The sequence below is a fragment of the Elephantulus edwardii genome, unplaced genomic scaffold (genome assembly GCF_000299155.1).
Source record: "Elephantulus edwardii isolate Elephantulus edwardi_28Jun2011 unplaced genomic scaffold, EleEdw1.0 scaffold00028, whole genome shotgun sequence".
NCBI classification, from domain to species: domain Eukaryota; kingdom Metazoa; phylum Chordata; class Mammalia; order Macroscelidea; family Macroscelididae; genus Elephantulus; species Elephantulus edwardii.
This window is the reverse complement of record NW_006399778.1, coordinates 11,221,427-11,242,590: the sequence shown is the minus strand read 5'-3', so window position 1 is coordinate 11,242,590 and position 21,164 is coordinate 11,221,427. Positions and strand designations below refer to the sequence as shown.

The 21,164-nt window shown below is 50.2% G+C and overlaps 2 protein-coding genes across 2 annotated transcripts in view; both read right to left on the bottom strand.

Moving 5' to 3' along the window:
* KIF17 (kinesin family member 17) overlaps positions 1-5,462 on the bottom strand; it is a 74,290-nt gene extending 68,828 nt beyond the window's left edge. Inside the window, exon 1 of the mRNA XM_006883672.1 lies at positions 5,232-5,462. Coding sequence (XP_006883734.1) covers positions 5,232-5,462 — 231 coding nt within the window. The remainder of the gene's footprint in view (positions 1-5,231) is intronic.
* A 5,706-nt stretch (positions 5,463-11,168) lies between these two features.
* Positions 11,169-17,647, bottom strand: SH2D5 (SH2 domain containing 5). The gene is made up of 9 exons (XM_006883571.1): positions 17,561-17,647; positions 17,096-17,176; positions 16,576-16,650; positions 15,723-15,869; positions 14,285-14,533; positions 13,951-14,125; positions 13,479-13,587; positions 12,206-12,365; positions 11,169-11,372 (listed from the first exon to the last, which is right to left on the bottom strand). The coding sequence occupies exons 1-9, from the start codon at positions 17,645-17,647 to the stop codon at positions 11,169-11,171; spliced, it is 1,287 nt and encodes a 428-aa protein (XP_006883633.1).
* Between the last annotated feature and the right edge of the window lie 3,517 nt (positions 17,648-21,164).

Here is a 21,164-nt window from a genome sequence, read left to right as displayed (position 1 = left end):
AACAACAACAACAACAACATGACCTGTATCAAGTGCACCCTCGTCTTATTGCTCTTCAGTGCAGAGGTCTCTGGCAGCAGATTTTCTCAGTGCAATTCATCTGATGTCAAGAGTGTTGTGGAGCCAAGCAAACAGATATTGTTCTAAATCTGAGCATTCCGATTAAGACAGATTAGGAAGAAGGATTGGCCATCCACTTCCGAATTAGCAGGCCTTCAAAAACCCTATGTACAACAGAACTTATGTAAATAAAATTGTGGAGCAAAGGAAGCTGAAATTGTTTAACAACCTCAATCTCTTCTCCATCTATCATGGTTCTGTCAATTGGCCCAGTGGTGAGAATCTTTTTCTTTCTGATGTTAAGCTTCAATCAATACTAAAGACTACAGTCCTTGACCTTCTGTAGCAAACACTCAAGGTCTTCCTCAGTTTTAGCAACCAAGGTTATCATCTGCATAATGTAAGTTGTTGATGAGTTGGGGTTAAAGAAAATGTGGGGGTTTCTTAAAATTTTTTATTGATTTGCTTACAATAACTTGTTTAAAATATTTTTTGTACAATTATTTTTAAATTTTCTACTAGTTTACAAAATTCAAATTGTTTTTAAGAACAAATTTTTTCAATTTCCCTCACCCTGCCCCCATCAAATCCCCCCTCCCACTGCATATTCTCATCCTTCTGCTTCCACCCTCTACAATAATGGTTTTATACAATATTTATCCTTGTGAGACTGAGTTAGTTCACTCAGCATAATGATCTCCAGTCTCTCCCTAGTTAGGTAATAATTTACAAAATCATTGCTACTGCATGCAAGAACATGGAAACAAGCCAAAACGTCCAACCACAAATGAATGGATTGAGAAATTATGGTACATTCACACAATAAAATATATTCTTAGAATTAATTCCATCTGTTTCTTTTTCATTTAAAATGTAAAGTAAGCAACACTGTGATCCTCATGCCATATTCTTCTAATTAACAACCTGTGATATGTAAATGACACAGCCTTGCTCGCTGAAAGAGAACTGGAAGCATTTACTGATGAGGATTAAAGACTAAACAGCCTTCAGTATGGATTGAATCACAACATACAAAACACAAAAATCATCAGGTCTAGACCAATAAGCAAGTATCATGGTAAGCACAGAAAACACTGATTTTGTCAAGGATTTCCTTTTAGTTGGATCCAACAATCAAAGCCCAGGGGAGAAGCAGTCAGGAACTCAAGAGACATATTATGTTGGGCAAATCTGATGTACAAAGGACCTCTTAAAAGTGCCGAAGACATCATTTTGAGGAGAAAGGTATGCCTGGTACAAATGATGTTATTCTCAAGCACTTTATATGCATACAAAAACTGGGCAATGAATAAGGAAGACCAAAAAAGAATGGGATGCCTTTGAGTAACAGTGTTAGTGAAGAATTTAAAAATATAACCATAACTTTAGCTTGCTTGGGTCCACAATCAACACTCTTGGTACCAGCAGCCAGGAAATTAAAAGACAAATTGCACTGGGAAAGTCTGCTACTATCAAGGACATCTCCAGAGTACTGAAGAGCAACGATGTCAGTCTGGGGACTAAGGTGCGCCTGATACAGGCCATCATCTTTGCACACTACCCACCAGAAAGCCGGACAATGCCTAGGGATGATAGAAGGGGTGATGCCTTTGAGCTGTGGTGCTGGAGAAGTGTATTGTGTATTGCTAAGAGAACAGAGAGGGTGAAACCAGGCTGCTCCTTTGGAGGCAAGGATTCTGAAGCTTTGTCTGACTACTTTGGACATGTTGCAAAGAGGGACCAGTCCTTGGAGAGGGACATCATGCTTGGGAGGGTAGAGGGACAGCACAAGAAAGGAAGACCCTTGATAAGATGGATTGATTGATTGACTGGGGTAATGGGAGTAAGTGTGTCAGCGACAATAAAATTGGCACAGGGTTTAGGACTGTTGTACATAGGGTCGTTATGAGTTGCAGGTGACTCGATGGCACATAACAACCACCACCACAATTTGCGAGGATAACATACCTGTTTTGGAAAATGTACAGCTAGAATGCTCCTTAGAAGCAAGAATGGGGATGGACTTTTTCTCGCACTGTGGACACGTGATTCCTGGAGAAGGACATCACATTTGGTAGAAGGAAAAAAGGCAGATCCTCAATGACACGGAGTGACCCAGTGGCTGCAACGAAAGGCTCATACACAGCAATGACAGCAGTGACAGGTTTAGGACCATTCTGTTGTGTGTAAAGTCCCTGTGAGTTAGAACTGACTTGATTCACCTAAGAACATGTAACTTACATTATGTCTATTGGGAAATATTACTCTAGCACTATGCTGCCCAACATGGTAGCCACTGACCATATGTGGCCATGTAAATCAAGCTAAATAAAATAAAAATCCAGTCCCTCAGTCAAATTTATCAAATTCCAAGTGCTCAACTGCCACTTGTGGCTGTGGACACCTAGCTGGACAGAGCAGAGAACATGTCCATCGCTGAAGAAAGCTGTACAGAGCAGTGCTGCCAGGCCCACCTCTACTGCTATTTACTAAACAGGTTTTCTAAAATTAACAGGAAATTGATTTTCTTTTGAAGATGTTATCCTCATCAATAATTCTCACCAAATTATATCAACAGTATCTATCCCCTGCAGGCACTTAGAAGGTTGGTGCGAATCAGAAGCAACTTTAAGTGTGAACCAGGTTTGGAGAAGGGAGGAAAGTAGACTGACTGAGAGAAGAGCCCACAGATCAGGCAGCTGGCTAGGCAATTGAGGGGCTCAAGGTAGGGCATGCAGAGTCAGCTAAAGGGTGGACCTGGGGCAAACAGCACCCAGGAGAACTTAAGGGATTACTCAGTGTGACAAGAGATCAGAGACAGGCTAGATTCAAGGGGTGGAGAAGAAAAACAGTAAAAGCAGAAAATTCGGACAGCTTGCTGAATTACCAAAAGTGCTGACTGCTTCAGAGTGGGATCTGAGGGCTGTTCTAGAGTCCTAAGTCACAGGCCCTGGGAGCAAGATCAGCGCCCACAGGGCAGAGATGCTACCACTCAGCCCTACCAAGACAGATGATCCTGGCTCAAAGGTGGCCTAAGCTGTGATGTGCTTAACTATCTGCATGCTGCTCATTTATTAGGAGGGAGTGCTGGTGTCCTAGTGGTAAGGCTCTGTACTGCTATCCCAAAGGCATGTGGTTCAAATCCACCAGCTGCTCTGCATGAAAATGATGGGGAATTTTCTTTCATGTGATTTACAGTCTCTGAAAACCTGCTGGAGGGTCAGCTATGAGTCAGTTCCAATTCGACAGTACACAACAACAGCATTTAATAGGAGGCAACAGGATGGTACATAGGGATTAAGTGCCACTGGAAATCAGCAGATAGGAATCAGAATTGCTCCATGACTCTCTAGACCTAGGTCTCCATTTCCTCATCAGGAATAATGTTCACTCCTGTGCTACACATGTCCACACAATTGCTATATGATGCTCTCTTTTATCTGGAAGTCTCTCTCTTCTGCCTTCTTGTCTGGCCAACTCCTCTCATCCTTTAGGTCTCAGCCTGGACAGCGCCTCTTTCTACCCTTGCTTCCCATCCTCTTCAAGTCCAGGTCTGCTAACCTCCTCTACCTTGTTAAAGTTCTCCAGGCTCCTCATACTAATCATGTGAATGTTAACTACTGCTCTTCTGTCTGACCATGAACTTGCTGAAAACAGAGTTCATTCCTGTCCCCTTCTGAAGACCTTTCCCCATGCCTATAATGACACATGCTATGGAGATGTTACCGCTTAGCTGAATGAATACAAAAGAGTGGATGTCATGTTAAGTTTGAGGATCTGCAGGATGTCCAGAGGCAGATGTCTATCAAAGAACTGCAAGTAGAGTCAGAACTCGGGATGGAAGGGCAAGCGGAAGACAGATGGGATATGATTCTCCCTGCGAGCTGTGGTGCCCTGAGGGTCCTGAGAAGGGAGTCCTTCTCATTGGACCATATCCAGAATCGGGGCAAGGGGGGAGGGACACCCCTCCCAAGATACCACACCACTCCCGGAGCAAGGTTAAAGCTGAGCAGGAGGAAAGGCCCAGGCCAAGGAAGAACACACTCTTCAAGTCTTCCAGATGCCAAAAAACAAAGGCGGACTGGGTTGTTGCTCTGGGAAATATGTTTCCATCATAGAAGATGTGTACACACAGGCTGGTCCTCTACTTGGTTGTGATTCAACCCAATAGGGAAAGGCTGGATCAGACGATCCCTCAGCTTCTGTCACACGATACAGGATTCTCAACCACTAGGGACAGCTACCTCCTGTCCCTTTGGCTTCATCTCTGCTGAGATCCTGGCCAGTGGGGAGACCTATGCTTCAGAACACATCAACCCTCTTGGCAAGTCCCAGTCTCAGCAGCCAAATGAGGGGTTCTCTGCACTATTAGCTGGCCTGGAAGCACAAAACAAAAAGGGTTCAAACTTTAGAAAGGACTGTGGCCTAACAACATCTCACTGAACTGGCAGGAAGTCAAGAGCTCCTGGCTGGGAGGTGGAAAGATTCAGTGCTACCTCTGCAAAAAAATTCACTTTGGGAGCTTGGAGGGGTTTCTTCTCTCTGGGCCTCATGTGTGAAATGTGAACACATCCCTTATCATGAAGCTCAAAGAGGTCACCTAGTGTAAGACATGAAAACACAAGTTCTGTAGAGTGTGAGTTTTCTCCCAGAGGAGAAAGAAGATAAATTCAAGCAAAGGTGAAGGCTTGCAGCCCCTCCCAGAGGTGAGTGCACCACCTTTTCTCTACAGTATCTGAGAGCTCTTTCAGAGACCTCTTAGGTAAGTTTGCACCTGTCACCTCTCAGGAAGGGTGCTGTCTGGCAGGAGGAGGTGATGTGGGGCTCTTGAGAGGATAGGAGGTGACTGGGAAAGTGGCTGGGGCTTTTAAAGAAGCCCTGAAGTTCCACTATGTGGGTTGAGGGCACATGGACCTGGGGGCTGGAGTCTTGTGGGAAGGGAAAGGAAAGGGGTGTGTAAAGGCCAGCTTTGGCAGTGGAACAGTGGAGACCAAGATAGGAAAATGGTCAGTGGATTCCATCTGCCTCCTGCTTAGACAAGATTCAGAAGAACTGATTGGTGTCCTTCTGTCTGGCCTGGGAGCCACGCTGTCTCTAGAGGCCCCTCAGGTTGGTCCCACTCCCTTTCCATCAGTCCTGGAAAATAACGGACCGTGTCCAGGCGCCCTCACCTCTACTAGCGGGTAGGCGATCTCGTTGTAGATCTGCTCGGTGAAGTGATCCATGTAATAGGCGCCATCGAAGGTGAACTGCTTGGGGGGCTCATCGGCGGCGCCTGGGTTCTGGATGAAGCACTGGCCCCGCGCGCTGTCCACCGTCACCACTGACTGACAGTTCAGATCCCGCTCCCGCTGGTTCATGGGGCGGCAGCGCACCACCACCTTCACCGACTCAGAGGCCATGGCGCCGTGGCCAGGGGCCCCGGGGCACGGCCTTACGGGGATGCGACACCCAGTGCAAGCGCCCCCAGGTCTGGGGATCCCGGCCAGCCGCAGCCAAGGGGTGGGGGCCGTGCCAGCCGCGGGGGCGGGGCCCGGAAATGAGGGTGGGGCCCCGCGGGGCAGCGGGGCTCCTCAGAGGGCGCCCCGGCGGGGAGGCGGAGGGGCGCGAGGGCCGTGGGGGGTCACAGGGCCGGGGCCGCCGCCTCCTCCTGTGCCCGGGCTCGCCCGTCCCTGAGGCCCGGCCGGGACAGGGACGAGGGGGATCCGCGCTGCAGGCGCCGTCGGAGGGCCCGAGCCCCCGAACCGGCCGGCCGCCTGCCCGCACGCCGCCGCGGCGTTCGCGGTTGCCAGGCAACGCCCGTGGCGTCACAGGCGTCGGCCCCGTAACGTCTTTGCGTTCTAAGCGCCGGGCCGCAGGGAGCGTCGCGCAAAAGGAATTTTCGGGGGGTCGAACGTCGAGCGTCCCTGGCGAGGCGCGCGCGTGGGCTGCATTCCGGGAACGACTGACACCAGCTTCCCCAGAGAACTGCTTCTCCCTTATCTTCTCTAATCCTCACGGCCCCAGCCCGGAGAAGTGAAGCAATTTGCCTGGAGATTGTCTAGTCAAGATTGGGAGCTCACCAGGGAGCCAAGAGCAGAGACCTGACACTGGGGTTAAACGTGAACCAGCCTTCAAGGATTCTGCTGCCCCTGTATTAGCTTAGGGGAAGACTTCCCAGAATCCACAGCATCCTAATGCTTTCGTGTTTGTGTTTTCTTCGACGCAAGATTCTGCTGAAAATTATCCAAAGACGACTGGAACAGCACATCAACAGAGAAATACCAGATGTGCAGGCTGAGTTTAGAAGAGGCCTTGATACTAGGGACATTACAGCTGATGTTAGATGGATCTTGGCTGAAGGCAGAGAGTACCAGAGGAATGTCTATCTGTGCTTCATTGACTATCCAAAGGCCTTTGATTGTGTGGATCACAACAAACTGTGGCTAACCTTGAGAATGGGAATCCCAGGACATTTGACTGTGCTTATGTGAAACCTATACCAGGAGGCAATTTTCAGAACAGAGCAAGGAAACACTGCATGGTTCAAAATTGGGAAAGGTGTTCGCCAGGGATGTGTCATATCTCTCTCTTGGATGCAAAGGAGAGGGGGGGAAAATCCCTTTGGGAGTCATAGTCTTCAGCCAGAGAGGCTCCCATTCTTCCCCTTCCTGATTCTGCACAGGTGCCCCAGTCAGGAGGGTGGCCATTGAGGTTCCCCCAAGCTCCTCTCTGTGTTACCGCAAAGCTATGTTTCTGCCACTTGTCGCCAGAAAAAACCCCAAACAATCTTGGAGACGGGTTAAAGTGGAAAAGCAAAAGTTTTATTCTTATCAGGATATATGATAAGAGCTTCCCAAATGTGTCTCCTTGAAGGCTGAGGGGGCTTTTATACAGGGGAAGCACAGGACAGTGAAGTGTGTGAAAACTCTCCCAGTCCCTCCTCTCGTCCAGATGTTCAGCCTGCTGATTGTGCCAGAGATAGGTGCCATCTCTATATCATGAGAGAGTAACTCTCCACTGTAGCTTGCAAGGCTTCTTGTTGTTGTTGACTGCCTTTGAGTCAAGCACAACTCATAGCGACCCTATGAACAAAAGGCCTGAAGCCTTTCTATAACGATCAACATTTATCAAAGTTCATAGAGTTTCCAGAGGCGTGTTGTTTAGGAAGTGGAGGCCACTTCTGCAGGGCTTAAGAGGGTAAATTTCAGCTATAGGCTGAAGGGTGGACAGGCAAACATCAACAAAGGGCTCCAGTCTGATAAGGAAGCACCTCTAAGTTCTCAGCTAGACTGAGAGAAAAACCTCCTCCACACAATGTTATAGAAATGAATGGCAGTGTTACTTCAGTGCAGGGTGTTTTGAAAAGTCAGCTTTCAATCCACTAATTGAGATGCTGGTCTTCTACTATTACATCCATCACTTGGAAAGAGAGTCCCTTGGCCTAAGGTTTTATGAAATGTTAATTTTCAGTTAGTTCATTGCTGGTTGCTTGTACATATCAACAGAGAGTCAGCTAGCTACATGTGGACACAGTTCCAGAGACATCAATCCCTGCCTGCCTGGAGCCCACAGTGTAGTAGGGAGACTACCTGAGAAACAAAATCCACAAATGAAAGAGTAATGACAAACTAAAGAGCCCGTTCTAAGGACTATTTAACAAGGGAATGTCTTCCAACCAGAGATCAGGAGATGTTTCCTATGGGTCATTTCTCCTAGATCTCCACTACCTACCAAGGCCAAATACATCTCTGATAAGCCCCCATCAATTTCTTTTCAGATGGTTCTATTCTGAATCTGCCTCAGAGAGAGATATATAGAGATGACCCCTGATAGCCAAGGTGCCAAAGTGTGAAGGCAGAGTTAATCAGGTGTTGTTAGGTACCCTCGAGTCAAGTACAACCCAGAGTGATCCTATGAACAACAGATCTGAACACTGTCCTATCTGGTGTCATCCTCACAATCCCTGCCACACTCAGGTAAGCCCATTACTGCAGTCACTGTGTCAATCCACCTGGTTGAGGGTCTTCCTCTCCTTTGCCATCCTTCCACATTTCCAAGCATAATGTCTCTCTCCAAGGCATAGTCTCTCCTAGAAATAAGACCAACATTTGTGAGATGAAACTTCTCCATCCTTTCCTCCAAAGAGCACTCTGGCTGCACCTTCTCCAGAAAAAGACATACCCGTTTGTTCTTTTGGCAGTCCATGGGATATTCAGTACTCTTCTCCAACAACAGAGTTAAGGGAGTGAAATGAGACTTGATCAGATTATGCAAAGGTCCTGTGGCATGTTTCAGGAGTAGAAGGAAAACTAGAGCTGCCAGAGTATAAGGCTGTGAGCCTTTTCCCTACAGTCAATACCCACGGAAGGTTTTAAGCAGATCATGATTTTTCAATCACTTGCTATGCATCTGAGAGCTGAACAATGAATAAAGATGACAGAAGAATGATGCCTTTGAGCTGTGGTCTGTGAAAGGAAGACCCTCAACCAGGCTGACTGACACAGTGACTGCTGCAATGGGCTCAAGTGTGTCAGAAACAGGATAGGACAGGGTTCAAATCTGTTGTTCATAGGTCATACTCGACAACACCTAACAACAACAAACTGACCCCTTTCAGGGACAACAGGCCAGGATATCTGTCTGGTCTACCATTGGTACCTGAACACTAGCTGGTATTTTTTACAAACAAAAACAGGGAAACTAGACAAAGACCTTGTAGTCCAAAGGAAAAGTCTGTACTAGAGAATCTGAAAAAAGAAAAAAAAAAGTATTTTTATTTGTTTCGAGTTTATAGAGCCAGGAGAACAAAATTACTCTGGTGGTACTGGTTTGAACAGAGAGGAAACGATGATTAAAACATTGAGGACTTCTGCACACGTGGCCAAAAGGCCTTTCACTGTAATGGGAGCAATAAAAGTTATCTAAAGGAATGTTAAAGTGCTTGGGAAAGGCTGGTCTCTTCAGTGTGCTAAATTTCCCCCCAACACTAAGCATTCAGTTGCGAACCAAGAAGTTGCCAGTTCAAATTCACCATCTACCAGAGACAAAATCTGATGATGTGTTCCCCTAAAGATTACAACATTGAACCTCTATGGAGTGGTTCTATTCTATCTCGCAGGCTCATTGCTATGAGTTAGACTCAAGGGCATGCATAAACAGCGTGCTTGTCTGCAGGGATAATTGATGCAACAAACCCACTACTCATTGAGGTAAGCTTTGGTTCCAGCTTCAACCAGTTACCAGTCAGTACTTTCTAGATGCCCATCATCAGGCTGCAATCCAGGGCACTGAAACACCAGATCTCTCCTCACCTGGGAACGTGAGGCCAGGACTTCCATTCATAACCAGGGATTTGTCCAGGGAGATGAAGCCAGCAGAAATGGCTGAGTTTTCAACCTGGGTCCTCATGCATTTTCAGTATAGATTAGTGCTGTTCCTAGTGGAAAGAGCCCTCAAAGAAAATTTCCTCTCATCTTTTAGGACAAGATGTCTCACTAGTCTGGCAAGTGAGTAATAACATGCTCAGGTCACACTGAGTGGAAGTTGTAGGCAAGGCAACATCTGCTTTCTCCAAAATTCACCAAGTTTACTTCCTTGCTCTCTATTTTGTTAGGGCTGCCCTCTTCCTTCCAGGAAGATGAAACATGTTCCTTGTAAGGCTCTGAGCAGTCCTTTCCCAAATTTGGGACAGAGAAGCTCCCTGACTCAAGATTAGGCCTTCAGGACTAGACGTTCATCCAAAATGACCTGGCCTCTAAATGTAACAGTTTGGTAGATTCCTTGTTGTTGAACTTATACCTGATTGCCAGCAGGACTTACTGCCTTAAATTCATCATTTTCCTAAACCCTGAGGCCAAGCCCCCTCTGGCAAGGCCCCCATTAATTCTACTTTTGGTTGGTTCTGCTTGGACTCCATTTTATTTATTTTTTTAATTTTTTTCTATTTTATTATCTTTGTGTGAGTGTACCGTCAAATCAGATCTGACTGGTACAGGAGGAGATTGTCCTTCCTTCCCCAGCAGAGCATCTGGTGGATTCGAACTGTGCGCCTCTGTGATTGTAGTTGCAGCTCCTTGCCATTAGACCACCAGAGCTCCCCTCTGGACTCCATTTTCAAGGAAAGGAAAGAAATAGGGCTGGCCTGTTCAGATGGCTTATGATGCCACAGTCAGCACCACCTTCAAGAAGGCCTCAGCATTGGATGGTTTCCTGGAGCTGCCACCAAACCCTTGAATGTTACCTACATGGGGAGGGGTCTGAACCCTAAGCCTGTGGCTCACTGCTGGCCCTCCTATATGACTCAACAAAGTGAACCCTAGGGGGTGGGAAGGTCTTGGTGATTCCTGGCAGTGTGGGGAGGATGAGAACTGGGGCACCCCTTCTGAGAAAGCTGGATTCACATCCTGTGGGTTTTGGTGTGGCCTAAAACAGCAGTGCTTTCCAAGTGGTACACAGAGCTCCTCTGCAGAGCTCCCTTGCTCTGTCTGCTGGTCCGTCTGTGTAACCTGTGCCAGGTGAGGGTTGGGACAGCACTTTGTCTATCCCATCTTTTTCTGCACCTTCCTATCCCCTCATTCCTTAGAACTCAAGGTAAGGCTCCTTGAGCCTTGGGTGCATGTGGGAAGCAGGCTGTCAGCCCCTGTCTCCGTGCCCACACATTCCACTGAGTCATCTCTGCTCACTCTCAGCGAGGGGCTGACTCACCCCAGATCTTTGCCCAAAGTGAGGACTCACTCCTGCTTCCTCCAGCACCTCTCTCTCCTTTGTCTGGTTTCCTCAGGCAGGAGCTCTCTCCCCAGGCTCCACATCCATCGTGACAAACCTCCCCACCCACCTCAGAGAGCTCCTGTCCTAGGAGCAAGGTGGGAGCCCAGCGATGACAACATCCAAAGTCATCCAGCAGGTTAACGGGAGCTTGGGGTGTCACTGGTCACGTATCCCATGAGAAACCGTCCATCTCCGAATCTTGCGGATTTCCCTCCTACAGGCACTGATTAAAGTAATTAAAGACTGTTCGAAGGGGCGGAGTGACTGGATGTGACTGGTGACCAACGAGGTGGACAAAGGGTAGAGCGACCTGCTGAGGCCCAGGAACTGGGAAGCGAGACCTCCATGCATGGGAGGGCCTAGCCCAGGCCCTGCAGCTCTGCCTCAGACTTGGCATGGCTCAGGGGCCGGAGAGTTCGCGGTGGCCTGCCTTCCGGCCCACAGTCCTGCTCCTCATAGCCAGGGTTCAGGTGGCCCATGTCCAGGGAGCAGAAGAGACTGCGCTCTGTGCCGGCGTGATGCTCCACCAGGGCCTCCAGGCTGGGGAACTCAGCGGGGAGATGCTGGAGAAAGAGGGGCTCAGCTTCAGCTTCCCCTCCCCGAGGATCCCAAAGGGTACTCCCACCCCATTACAAGATCCTGACCCATTTTAACAGGGAGAGAACCAGAGCTCGGAGGGGACATGTCTTGTGCACAGAAGTCAGAGACACCAGTCCCTTGTTCTCTTTCCCAGGCTACAGCCTAGAAGCAAGGGCACAAAGTCCCACCTGCCCATCTCAGTCCCTGAAAACGCAGGGTCCACAACTCTAGACCATGTCATGGGGGTGTGAGCTTAGGCAAGAGCTTGGCTTCTCAGTCAATTCCCTCCTCTCCTGAAAGCTGATGAGTTAAGGTGAGAGAAAGCCAGGAGCCTTACAGAAGTAAAAAGGTGGCCCCTTGCCCTAATCCTAGAATGCACTCTGAAAACCCCCAAAGAGCTGGCATCGTCCTCCAGGCCTGGGCAGAACGGGCAGAGGTGGGTCTGTGGGGGCCAGCAGAGGCAGAGCCAGAGCCAGCAGGCCGCAATAACAAAGGAGCTGCGCAGAAAGTGGAAAGATAAATAAGGGGCAAAGACAGACAATGTGTTCATCTCTGAGATGCCACTGGCTCTGGACTTGTGCAGTTAGACAACTCATTGAGTCAGTCGGAACCAACTCACAGCCAACCCTCTAGCTGTAAATTTCATGGGAGGATATTGCTTATCTTTCTCTTAAGGAACTCCTGATGGATTCAAACTGTCAGTCTTTGTACTGGAAGCACAATTCTCTACCCTCTAGGCCACTCGAGCAGTCAGACGAGGATGGGGCATAAAGGGTTGGGGTGGAGCCAGTGACAGGGCAGTGATTGGCACCCTTACCTCCACGCAGTATCGGCCCAAGTGATTCCGGAAGACCTGGTGAGGTACTACACCACACTGCGTGCGCACTGACAAACACCACTGGCCGGTAGCACCTGGCTCAGGCCATAGCAGGAAGGCCCCAAGCACATCCCTTCTTAGCAGAGCGAGGCTACAGGGTCTGGGGGTACAAAGGGCAGAGGCTGAGATAGGGCCCTTTCGTCTGGGCAACAGACATAACAGCCCACAGCACCCACTGTGGATGAAACACAAGCCTGTGTCACATGTAAACTGGACCCTGAGTAGGCCTTCAACAAAAGGAAGCTTTCAAAACCAAACAGGTCTCCAAGAAACCTCATGCCATGGATTGGGAACCAACTCATAGCTGACCCTGCAGCAGATTTGCAGAGACCGTCAATGTCAGAGAAGGCTGCCCATCTTCACCCTCTGAGCAGCTAGAGGATTTGAACCACCTGCCTTTGGGTTGATAGCATAATTCCTTACCCCCAAGGCCATCAGAGTTCCTTAAGAGGTTTCTAAGGGATCTTAGAATTTTATAGTGCTGGTGGCCTGGCGGGAAGAGGTTGCACTGCCACCCCGAAGGCACAGAGTTCAAATCCACCAACTTCTCAGTGAAAGATGAGCAGTCTCTTCTGGTGCGATTTATAGGCTTTCAAAACCTGCTGGAATGTCAACTATGAGTAGGGAAATCTTAAAAGAGGGGGGTTTTGTTGTTGTTGTTGTTTTGGGTTTTGTTTGTTTTTTTTAAGTGAGGATTTCTCCCTGGTGTGCATGGAGGCCAGGAAAAGTTATGCTTCCTGGGAATTCAGAGAAGGCTTTCAAACTGGTTCAAACCATTTTAGGAATTCAGAAACCAAACTGGAACAGACTCAAAGAAATGGGGAAATTATGGGTTAGAACCGTGGAATGGAAAACGGAGATAGAGTGAACACTTTCAGGACTACTGTCACGACTGCTCAGAACAGCACTCAAAGCAGTGATGTCAGCAGCCATGTTTGAGCTGGCCACTGTTGTTTTCAACTCAGTCAGTCAAGAGATTCAGTTGGTGAGGGTTTCATCTGGATTGCTTCACTGAATCCTTCCCACCACCCTGCATTGAAAGCCCTTTACATTTTACGCCTGTGGCTACTGAGTGAGGCCCACGTGGTGAAAGGACTAGCCTGCAGTCAGTAAGACTGGGAGGACTGTGCATATCAGAACCTGGGGGAGAAAACAGCCCCCACCTCTGCCTACCCAAACGGCTGGCATTTGGCCAGGCCAGGGTTCCACCTACCGGGAGATGCCAGCAAAAGCCCAGATGTTCTCCGTCAAGCTGCCTTCACTCTCCACCAGGCACGAGGGGCTGCTGGGATCCCGAGGCCATGCCTCCCATGCTGCCGGGACTGTGGAGACCCCCCCGCCAAGGAGGTCAGTACTTATGCCCCTTACACCCACAGACCCCATCACCTCCAAATTTGTCCCTCCATTAAGCCTCCTCCTCCCTGATCATTAGGCCTACATCCAATCCCCAAAAAGATACCCCCAGTGGTGCAAGCCCACTCACATATACAGTTATACAGGCACCCATCCAAGCCCATGGACACAGACCAGCTGCATAACTCATGCACTCAGATACAAGCACCTACATCAGGGACAGTTACAACCTAACAGAAGCACACCCATATGCTGCCCTCCTTCACAGGCACAGATGCAAACAGGCAGGTACCCCAGGTACCCATTAGGCAGGCGTGCCTCCATCTACTCACAGGCCTCCCGAGCCGACAGCTGCAGCTGAGTCTCATAGGTGCAGCCACGGTAGGCCCCCGAGCGGATCACTTTGCTGCGAATGGCCTTCTTGCGGACCAGTGTGGGTGAGCAGTATGGATTCCCTAGGCGGGCGTGACGCATGCCCCCCCGGCCTTCCAACTCCAGCAGTTCCTTCTAAGGCACCAAGAGGAGGCCAGGGACAGTGGGCAGATTCAGACTCACCTCCTCCCACTGATGACCTACTCCTCCATGTAGCTTCTCAGGGACTCCCAAGCCCCTGGGCCAGTTCCTTTGCCTACCATTCACCCATTCCCTGGGTGGGGTGCTGCCTACCCCACTGCCTGCTGTTCCTTCCGCTGGCAGCCGCCGGAAGGAAACCAGTGCATGGACGTTCTGTGAAACCTGATCACGGCCAAAGGGTTCCCGCACGAAGACAGGGGGGGCCCCTGGACTGGCCAGTGGCTTCAGAGGCACATCCCCTCCAGGCCCTGGACCAGGCTCTGGCTGTGCCCGCTCCTCGGGGTGCTGCAGGAGGTAAGCCAGTTGGAAGGAGCGGCACAGGAGGAGGTGCAGGATCTGGACCTAGAGGGGGGTGAGGGAAGGGAGAGCGCTCAGGTGGGAGAGGCCTTCTGGGTAATTCCTTCAGTATCATCCCACTCACCAGGATTATACAGCTAGCCACGCGGCTGGAGATGTGTTACCTCTTTCTTTCTGGGAAAACTCTTATTTGTCAAAACCTCATCGTCATGTATGTTTCTTTTACTATCAAATACTGATCACCCAGCCACTTGGTGCCAGATGCCTCACTTGGAACCAGACATACAGCTGTGGAAGAAGCACCCTCAGCACTTCTCTCTCCCTCATCCCCAGATTGAGAGAAGCAGCTAAAAGTTGGGCCCTGGAGTCACAGTGCCTGGGCTCCAACGCTGGCTGTGTCACTTAGGAGCTGCTATGTGATCCTGGGAAGAGCATGGCACTTCTCTGTGCCTCAGTTTCCTCATTCCTAGCTCTCTGTGAGGCAGTGAAATGGAGCATGGGAAGCCCCAGCACAGACCAGCACTTGGCCAGGAACAATGTTTTCTACTGCTTCTCCTGACACTGTCTGGCTCCTACACCATGGAACCAGAAGTCTCAGAAGATCCAGGACTTTCTCTCAGTTACCTGTCACCCCAGTAGCCAGAAAAGGCTCTGATGTACAAGAGTAATTGCTCACAATCCAACTAAACTCAACTTCTGTTTGTAATGTAACTGGCTGCCCCTCACGATGGGAGGCTGTCATTCATGATGACACTCAACTGGCCTTGATTGCCAGATCCAGCAGCGCACCCACTCACCTCCACTCCACTGCACACACACAGGCACTGGACAGTTCAAACCCAGGAGTGTTTGCTCTCAGAGAACTCAAGACTGTGATTAGGGCGGGGATGAGGCCAAAGTGCAGGTGATGTCACAGGACCCTGAGAACTCAGGGCGGGCTTCAGAAAGGTGGGCTGGCGTATGTAGGGAGAGAGGGGGACAGTGGTCCAAACAGAGAGAACAACAAAGGCCTGGAGATGTGACCCTTCAATTGCCAAATGTAAATCCAGGCCCCCACCTTGGGCCCCTTAGGGAATGCTAACTAAGGTCACTGGGTGCCTTCTGGGGAGTTCTCTGGGCAGAGCAGCAGAAGGAGCCAGTGCGAGGATGGATCGTGTCCAGAGTCGCCTTGGGGCAGCCTGGCTGAGCTGGAACCTGCATTCAGGTCAACCGCTGAGGCAGTCAGGATACCCACCTCTCCAGGCTGGCTACCCACAAAGAGGTGGCAGAAGAGCTTGCTGGCTGGGCTCCGTGGGTTTCGGGCAATGAAGGCAAACTGGCAGTCGGCGGGGCACCAGGTGGAGTGGAGTATGCGTCGCAGGGCATGAGCCATCAGGAGCACCTGGGGAGGCATGGCGACCACCATCAGCCTGCCTCCTGGCCTCTCACCTGCTGGCAGCCCCCCCAGGGCCTGCGCTCCATTGCCCAGCTTAGGAAAAAATCCTTCCCCCTTGCTCGAGGCCTCATATACCCAGATTTAAAACCCCATCCTTCACATGACTGCAGGGCTTGGATCCCTGGCTCCCCGCTGTTGGTCACCCCATGTGAATGTGTGGGCACCAGGTGGGGAAAGGACAAGGGGGACCAGCGGAAGGATGGGCATCTGAGAGGCATCTACGCATGGTCTATGACTTGAGTCTGGCTCTCCTATCACTGCCAGGAGAGGCCAGCCACAGGGCACCAGTGAGCAGACCAGGGAGGAGCCCAGGGCACCCACAGAAATGGGGGAAGGCTTCAGTCACAGGGTGCTGGCTGTTCCTGATGCCCAGGTTAGGAGGTGACACTGGAGACTTGGAGGACTGGGTAGGGTGGGGAGAGTGGAGGAGAGTGGAAGAGACCATTACCCAAGCCCGTCCTGGGGAACAGTTCCTCAAAGAGAGGGAGTACAGAGACACCCGCCCTCCTCATTCTGGCAAGCTGGGGAAACTGAAGGGGAAGAAGCAGGGGCTGAGCTGAGGCAGGACCTAAGTAGAGGTGAACTTGTCCCAGAGGGAGACAGAGACACCTGTCCCTGGCCAGTCCTCACCTGTACCCACACGGGCTCCTACCTCACCCTCCCCGCTGTACATCTTTAGGCCCTGAAGACTGAATTTCAGGATGACAGCTCGGCGCCGGGGACAGTCCTGGGTAGAAAGAGAATTAGCAGGGTTCAGGCATTACCTCCTGGGCCCGCTTCCACTTGACCAGTTTCAGGATCATTCATTGAGCCAATTCTGCCCCTCCAGCCAAGAGGCTGAGAACCAGCCGGTGGACATGCCAGGAGCTTGGGAAGAGTGGATGGTTGTGTGGGGACCACGCCCATGCCCAGTGAAAGCTACAAGGGGCCATGTTCTGACCGTCTCCCCCATGTCCCTTCAGTGACTTCCATCTGTGAGGTTCACGTCTCACAACGTCCAAAGAAAGCGAGTTCCTTCTTCAGAATACACCTCATGGCTTCATCTGCCCCTCTCCATGTTGGGGAGTGTGGGGAGAGGGGGACCAGATGGTCTCAAGGGCCATTCCCAGCTGGACTTTTCCAAGCCTGTGATCCTCATGAGGAAAGGGTGCCCCAGCATCCCTCCCACCTACCTTCAGTGCCCATAGCTGCTGCTGCACCAGCCACACACTTTCCTGGGTGTCCAGGTCATCCACAGGGAAGGAGCCTACATACTGCTCAGGGTTGGGGGTGGTTGGAGGCAAAGAGTCAGGCCCATGGCTCCTGACCCCTTCCCTCCAATTTCCCCCGAGGCATACACTCTGCTTTGTTAAGTGAGCTGTGGATGGAGATGGTGCACCATGCACAAAGCCCAGGCTCTGCTACCCACCCTCCCAGAAGGTGAGGTTGGCCACGTCACTGTACCCTCTGGGGCCCATCTTCTCATCTGTATGTGTATGTGCGTGCTCACACACATGCACAAACATGTGCAAACACACACGTGCACACACCTCCCAAAATCTCTCTCGGGTCCTAGGCCAGTAGCTCCCCTAACCCTCAAAGGACTACCACCCAATGAACACCCCCCGCAGGGCACATGTGCACAGGGTCCCACCCACCTGAGCAAACTTGGTGATGCATCTGGGTCTGTGAAGGATAGGGCCACAATCGGAGGCCCTCCGACCCCCTGCCCCAGCCTTCTGCATGGCACCCAGGATGAAGCCCGCGGGAGAAGACTGCAGAGGCAGAAGAAGGTTAGTTCCAGGCAGAAAAGCCCCGATGCTCCCCTCCAGAGAAGCGGGACCCGTGCTTTCATTTGACAAGTCCTTCCTGCCATCTCCTGTCTCCCAGGCACTGAGCTGGGTGCTCGGACCACAGCCCTGAATGAAAGGACAGGACACTCACGTGCCCTCATGGAGCCACGGGGGAGGCAGACAGGACACTAAATGATAAAGTGGAAAAGATTAGATGGTTATGAAGCGAGTAAGGGGAGATGAAACTCCAGGCTGGTGAGCTGATGTAGAGCTAGGAAGCAGCACCAAACAGGTGAACTGAGGACGTCTGAAAGGAAGCACTGGGGTGTGGTCCATAGGCACTTGTGCTCCCCACTTCTCTGGTGGTTCGGGTCCATCAACAGCTGTTCCTCCTGTGCAATTTACAGCCTTGGAAACCCACTGGAGGGTGAGCTATGAGCTGGCTCTGACTCCACGGAAGTGAGTGAGTTCAGTGGTGGTGGCTGCAGGGAAACACCCTCAACCCTCTACATGATCACGCAGCAGCTCTGAGTGTCAACTGTGCAGGCCACAGAGCTAACGACCTGGGTCCGGCCCTCAGTGACTAGAACTCTGTGTGTGTGTGTGTGTGTACGTGCGCACACGTGTGTGTGTGTTTACTTATTGCCTTCAAGTTAGACCCCAGTGGGTTTCCAAGCCTGTAAATTGCAGAATGCCCATCTTTCTTTATGGGGACCTGCTGGGGGAGTCAAATCCCTACTGACTGCACCACCACAGCTCCCTGGATGTGGGGGTACAGACCTGTAGCCAGTTTATACAAAGTGCCAGAGGAAAGGGGTGCAACCTGGGAGACACAGCGGAGGACATGTTTGTGACAGCAAAAAGGACATTCCAGCAGTGAGAATGGTGGGTGCAAAAGCACAGAGAAGTGAAGGCAGCTGGACCCTCAGGAAGATAGCAGGCTGGAGCCTTAAATGCCAGACTAGGAAGGGAGGCTCTGCCCTGTAGGCAATAGGGAGCCACAGCAGGTTCCAGGGCAAGGAGTGGATTTATGGAGCTAGATGGTCAGAGCCAGGGATCGGCTTCACACGCTAGTAATCCGTTTAGGTCAGTCCTATTCCTAACACCTTTCTGAAGCCCTCAACCCTTTTTGGGTCTTGAAAACCAGACAGTATGCTGACTTGAATTAGCATATAGAGAAAGGGGTCAATAGCCCAGGAGAGGGAGGCTGAGAGGTGCCCCAAAACCAGGCTTTATGTTGTCTGGAGCCACTCAGCCTGCACCTCACAAACCCGTTACAGTGAAGGAGAGAAACAAACCTCTCTCACTAGCCATTCTTAAGGGCTGCGAGCTCACTGCCTCCCCACGTGATGCTCAGGGCCACAGCAGCACCAACAAAGGAGGAATAAATGAATCAGTGGGAGATGATAACCAGGAAAAAAGGGCTAAGTCTTCTGCCTTATTCTCTAAAGAGTCTGCTCCCTCTGCAGATGCATCCTGGCAGTGATGTCACTTGGGTTGGTGTCACCCAGGGAGTCAACTCACAATGTCAGCCCCCCCCTTGGGCCTCTTCTCATATAAAAACCTTGTTGTTGTTATGTGCCTTCGAGTCACTTGCGACTCATAGCAACCCTATGTACAAGAGCCTAAACCCTGTGCTCTATCCTGTGCCAACCTCACCATCTCCAACTCACTTACTCCCACCACCCCAATCACAGAATTGATCCATCTCATCGAGGGTCTTCCTCTCCTGCGCCGTCCTTCCACTCTCCCAAACATGATGTCCCTCTCTAAGGACCAGTCCCTCCTTACAACATGTCCAAAATATGTCAGACGAAGCTTCAGAATCCTTGACTCCAAGGAGCATTCCAGCTTCACCCTCTCCAGGACAAACCTGTTTGTTCTCCTAGCAGTCCAATAAAACCCTTATTAATGTTTTTTATACTAATTTACTCATAAATTAAAAGTCCCATTTATCATTGAATGTCATGGCAACAGCAGTTACAGAGTAAAACTGAAATTACACTTTTAAATTACAATAGCATGTACACATGATTCAAACCATCACTGTGGCTGAGTAACAACGACAGCTCTGACCTTAGCACATTAGAAGATTTAAAAATCAACACACAGTTTTTTATAAGGGACAGCGCAGGAGAGGAAGACTGTCGATGAAATGGATTGATTCAGTGACTGGGGTAATGGGAGTGGGTGTGTCAGAGATAGTGAGATTGACACAGGATAGAGCACGGTTTAGGGCTGTTGTACATAGGGTCGCTATGAGTCACAGGAACTCTACAGCACGTAACAACAACAAACAGACATACTTAGGGAGCTCAGGCGGCTTAGTGATAAGGAGTTGTACCGGCACTCCAAAGGCAAACGGATTGAACACGCTAGCTGCTTCCCAGTGGGAAAATATGGGCAATCTCTTCCCTTGTCATTTACAATGGAAATCTGCTAAAGGGTCAGTTATGAGTCAGTTCCACCTTAACTGGGATACAATAACAATAGGCATATTATTGATACACTTAAGTGGATCTCATGAAAAGCTTTTCTGTTGTTATAACTAACTACAGTATCCTTTTTCTTTTAAAAGCTAGTAAATTTCTCTGAAACACTGCACAGAAATGTCATAGACAGTCATGTTGGTGTCTCTCTCTCCATTCAGGTCACCTAGTGTGGCCTGCTTGTGCCCTCGAGTGATGCCACTACATCCTAGGTCTGTCCTCACTCAACCTTCAGGAGTCCTCAGCAAACTCTTTAGAAGTGACCCAGGAAGAGCCCCACCTACTCGGCCTGTGACCTCTAACCCCAGGCTCCAGCTCAGGGCCCAGTTTAACAATGCCAGAGGCTCCCCCTCAACAGAGGAGGAGTCAGAAAACAAAAGCTCCACCTCCCAGGCTCCTCTCTCCTACACACCCCCCTTCCTGCTTGTTTTCTGGATACCGCAACCTCCACTTTTGGATTATGAATATTTTTCATATCCTGTCCCTATTACACACTTCACATTTTTGAAGTTAAAAAAAAAAGTTGGATGTGCCATCAGCACGAACACTATCTTTTGTTGTTTCCAGCGATAGATATGGCAGCTTCCAGGAAACCCACTTTTTCATTTCATAATCACATGGAAGCATGCTCTCTCTGTAGCCCCCCACCCCACCCCCAGAGGATGAAAAGCGAGGAAGCAAACATGAAAACAAGGGGAAATGGAGTAAGCTAGACAGAGGTAGAAAAGGCAGGCCTGTAAGTGGAAGAAAAGGAGGGAGAGGAGAGGTGGGAGGCTGGGGAGATAAAGAGCAGTGATGACACAGCCCCTCAGGCACGAAGCTGTACTCACAGAGGAGCCACACTGATTATCACACACACAAGCTGAAATGGTGGAGACAGCTGTGTGTAGGGCTGCAAATAGCCTTCTTTCTCCAGATCCAGAGCTGGCTTCCTCAGGGCCATTTTCATGTACCGGCTGGGATGGGGGAGGGAGACAAGC

What these genes read in the sequence shown, in the direction of transcription:
- SH2D5 (XM_006883571.1), bottom strand. Translation starts at nt 17,647, where the DNA reads ATGCAGAAGGCTGGGGCAGGGGGTCGGAGGGCCTCCGATTGTGGCCCT. An exon ending in GCATCACCAAGTTTGCTCAG is followed by an intron (nt 17,177 to 17,560) that starts GTGGGTGGGACC and finishes AACCCTGAGCAG; the next exon opens with TATGTAGGCTCCTTCCCTGT. An exon ending in AGCAGCTATGGGCACTGAAG is followed by an intron (nt 16,651 to 17,095) that starts GTAGGTGGGAGG and finishes CTTTCTACCCAG; the next exon opens with GACTGTCCCCGGCGCCGAGC.